At 41.2% G+C, this 4,666-nt stretch overlaps 1 protein-coding gene across 1 annotated transcript; it reads left to right on the forward strand.

Moving 5' to 3' along the window:
• Positions 1-488: 488 nt before the first annotated feature.
• MELLADRAFT_92216 (uncharacterized protein) lies at positions 489-3,355 on the forward strand (the record flags this gene model as incomplete). Its single annotated transcript, XM_007405409.1, has 3 exons — positions 489-836; positions 912-2,894; positions 3,002-3,355. The coding sequence occupies 3 exons, from the start codon at positions 489-491 to the stop codon at positions 3,353-3,355; spliced, it is 2,685 nt and encodes an 894-aa protein (XP_007405471.1).
• Positions 3,356-4,666: the final 1,311 nt, after the last annotated feature.

A 4,666-nucleotide genomic window follows, 5' to 3' on the forward strand; every position in this document is an offset into this window, starting at 1 on the left:
AGAAGCAGGAGCTACACAAAGAGCTTTTTTCCTTGTCAACATGGATCATCAGACGTGTTGGAAACCAGGGCTCTATTCACTTGACCAAATGTACTCAACAAGTTTGAACTCTTGATTCTGGGGCGGTTGAGGTCTGCAAGGCATGCTTGGAGATCAAGAAGAACTCATCATTGATAACAGCTATCAATAAAGGCTACACCACAGATGACACTCTTATATTCATTGCAAAGATGTTCATGGAGAAAGGTCCATTCCATGATCTTCTGTTCCGTTATACTGAGCTACAGAAATTATTCCAGTCACTTGAACAATCAATACAAGCCGGAGACCTCAAATTCTGGACAACCTTTAGTGTCCATGCGCAGGCTGGACCATTCAAAGATCTACCAGTTTTTCGAGGATTAGCCAAGGGTTTTGGGATCTGAGCTGAGCAAGAATCTAAGGGCAGAAGCACATGTGGAATGCCCTTTAATGAGTACCTTGACAATATGTTGACAACAGCCGGTGCCTACTCCAAAGGTGCTCTTGAGCTCTTTCAGGCAAACCTCTGTGGACGCTCACCTCGTGGTTTTGGCTTACAATGCCAGCGTATTGGTGCACAGATTATTGACAAATTTCACATTGATAATGTCCTTCCAGTTGTCGCCTGGCTGAAGCAAAGTGGATACAGTGGGCCTGTCTCAGCTGGGACTGAACAGGCAGTGTGTGTAAAGGCTCTTCGTTACAATGAAGGCTGTTTGGTAGGTGTGGAAGGTGGTGATGTCAAAGTTGTTGATCTTGAACACCTGAAAACTTTGATCAAAGATGCAGTTGAAGGAGATTGTCTGTGCAAGAAGGTCAGTTTTCCATCCTTTTTTTGATTTAACTCTATCTTTGAAGTCAGAATTGACCGGTACCATCTCATGTCTTAGATTCGCGCATACACAATACAAGTTCCACTGCCAAACATCCCTACCTTTGTAGTTGCTTTGATTTCTAGCCGCGAGGACGAGTCTGCTGAAGACATCAAGGCTCAACACCTCAAGTTCATACATTTACTTGAATCAGCTGAAATTCCGCTTATTTCTTTGGGATCTGATGGTGCTGCATCTGAAGTACTTGCACAAGAGCTACTGGTTAACGCAGCCACCAATTATTTGGACTTCTCAGCTCCTGAACTCAAAGTCAATGTACGTTTTCCACTTCTAGGAGCCTCCAAACAACCAGTTGTAGCAGTACAGGATCCTAAGCATGCTCGGAAGACAGCTTCAAACCAACTGCTTTCTGGGCCGTGTTTGTTAGCTTTTGGACAATTCAACATCAACCTTGACCAGCTGCTTATCTTACTCAAAACCAAAAATTGCCCACTTGGCTACAAAGATATATTGAATACAGACAAACAAGATGATGGACATGCTTACCAAACATTCAGCAAGCAAACTTTCAAGGCGGCTTGTTCAGATCCAGAATGTGTTGGCCTAGTCTTGTACCTATACATCTTTGGCAAGCTTGTTGATTCTTGGTTGAATCAGCGCATGCCACATCAAGACAGGATCATTTCAAGCTACACAGTGGTCTTCTTTGTTTGCAAGTGGAAAGTGTATCTACCTAAACGTCAGAAGGAGCCTGGAAGCTTAATGAACTTATCCTCAAACTGTATCTCACATCACAGCATTTGTATATTTGAACAGCTTGGTGAGAGTCTGTTAGGACTCATCATTGCTCATCGCAAACGATACCCTAACCACCCACTGATGCCTTGGAATCATGGAACCGAGTGTTGTGAGCAAATCTTTGGGTGGATGCGGGTGCTTTTACCAACTTTCACTGTATTAGATGCAAGGCAGGTGAAGCCAAAGATATTTGCTGTTATAAAGTGCATCATGAGTGGGTATATCACATTGCCCACAAATGAGAACTTGCATTCAGGCAAGTATCTCAACATAATTCCGATTATATTTGCTATGAAGCTAATCAGTGATTTAATAGGTTACCAATACAATTTCTCACGCAACAATATACATGACTATACCTTGATTCTCAGCCAGTATCCCAGCAACAATGAGATACATCAACTTCTTAAGGTTGCAGAATCTTGGGCACAAGAACTAGCAATGTTTGCTGGAATTACCACAAACAATATGGAAGCACCAGTAGATGACAACGTATGCGAACAGGCCTTCGGAGAAGATCAAAATGATGTATTGGTATCAATACACAAGCGATCTTGCTTGACTTATCCTCTTGAGTCAGAAACAATCAATGTTGAACAAGCATTAGAAACAGCAGCTGGATTGACAAGCCAGCATCAAGAAGCCGATGTACTGATGTCCCGGATAACAGAAAGTCATGAAGATCAAGTGCTCAAAGATTTAGTGAACAATGTGATGCTACAGATTGGTAAGAGTCAGCTATTGGAAGTAAACATCGCCTCTTCAACCGCGCCAAAATCTTTGGTGAACACCAATGGGACTTTGAACACAGATAGCATGACTTCTGACAGAAAGCTACATGATAGTCAAGTTCAAACCCATCATGGGCCAGAGAGACCACGTGTTGCATCAAAAGACTTACCTGTGCCTCAGTACAATCCAGACACCAGCCACGAAGTCATGTCACCAAGTCAGTATAGCAAAGCTGTCTCCTTCTATTGGCAATCACAGAAGGACCCAGAATATGGTGAAGCCCGGAAGAACTGTTGGATAACTCATGGAAAACGCAAGTTCCATGATCCTACAGACACGCAAGACAATACAACAGTCACAGAGCCAGAAGTTTCAGGAACGCAAGCCAGAAATTCACAAGGCGTAGATTCCATTGGAATAGAATACCAATATCAACAAGGTGGAACAGGTGAAATTACAGCCAAAACTCCGCTCACCAAAGATAAATGGGTTGTGGTGGTAAAGCAAGATGTGAGTACCAAGATTCAAGCTATTATGTGTGTTTTATACACACTGAAAGATTTTTTTTCATTGCACAACAGTACTTCTATCTCGGTCGTGTTCTTGCTATCTTTTAGCATAACACAGGAAAGCATGCATGGGTTCAAGAAGCTCAGTCTCCCACAAAGCTCTCCTATGTCTCATTAGAAATATATTGTTACAGCCCTGGACAAACAATGATCCAAGCAGCACATCAGAAAGATCTACCAAACAAATACACCTTTAGTCATCTTCCGGCAAAATACATTGATTACCTTTTCTCGCCCGAAGGTGATGATTCAGGCTTTGTCATGCTTGGAACTGGGCAATATCAAGTACCAGAAGTCTTTGTTGAATTGATAGCCACTCTCCCCGCGTGGCAAAGACCCTTTTTGCCTAAAACTGTCAAAAAATCAGGTCAAAGACGAGTGAGGAAGGCTGTGGAGAAGTAACAAGTGAATGTTACGCACGTTTGATACAACAATTTGCCATACTTTGAATTCCCTGTTCTAGGTAACGCTCACAAATGGTTGTGCAGCTATTCCCAAATCACGTATTGACTTCTTCTTTCATTGATGATTTATCACATATGTGAACGTTGTGCAATGTGAAAAGTATGTTTTGAAAAAAAACCAATTGAGACATCATCAGATAACAAAAATATAGATCATGTGCCGTCTTCTTCTCTTATTGATTGATTATCACATCGATGCAAGTCGTACAACATGGAAAGTATGGCCGGAAAGAAAGCTTGAAACTCTGATGACAATGATATAAAGACTCATAATCGGAATTCTTTGTGATTCAGTCAATTGTTTTAGTGAGTATGCAATTACTGCCTTCCTCTAGCTTCTGAGCTATGCATCGAGATGATCTCATGGTTTGAAGCAGACAGGAAGAGCAGTTTGCACACAAATTCAAACAATTGTTGAAACCACAAATATCTCATGACAACAATATAAAGACTGATTATCAGACTTCTTTGAAGCTCTGTCAATTGTTTTGATATGTATGAAATTGCTGCCTTTCCTCTAGCTTCTGAGTTATGCGTCAAGATGATCTCAAGGTCCAAAGCAGACAGGAAGAGCAGCTTGCACACAGATAAAAACAATCTTCGAGAGAACAAATAGGGTTGAATGCTTTTAAATTTGGAGTGAAAGAAGATGATTGGATCATCCAAAGGAGAGATGTAATAATTTAGTTGTATAGAATATAGGGAACAATGGACAGAGGTACAACAAGTTAAATATTATGTGTCAACTTATATTACAAAAATATGAAGACGAATGGCCAATTGGGAAAGCCCTGAAAGCCCTGGCAAGTCTGATGTGTTTGAGTCCACCGATTCCAATTGGTTTTGGTTGAAACCACCAGACCCTTTTAAATCAAAAAGATTCCAATCGCAACCCCTGAGGTTGTTGGCTGAGACAGGCATCATCATTGCAATGCCAATGACAGCTGTGTCTTGTACAACTTGGCTTCATAGGGATTGTGAAACAATGCAGCTTGTCCCTTGTCCTTCTTGAGACGAGCTTGAAAAAACATGCAACCATCACATTTGTCAGGGAGGAACAGCAGTTGGTCAAAAAAGCATAACAGAAAAGGAATCTCAAACTAACAACTATGCTTTGTGGTGCACAAATTGCTAGTATATATTTGTAAAAGAACGAATCCAAGATCAACTTCTAAACTAATTTTGATGAGTATCAAATCATGTCTAGCAAAAGCATTGATGAGGTGATTTTGCAGCAGTTGAACAATCC

This window comes from Melampsora larici-populina, assembly GCF_000204055.1.
Source record: "Melampsora larici-populina 98AG31 unplaced genomic scaffold MELLAscaffold_4, whole genome shotgun sequence".
Taxonomy (NCBI): Eukaryota; Fungi; Basidiomycota; class Pucciniomycetes; order Pucciniales; family Melampsoraceae; genus Melampsora; species Melampsora laricis-populina.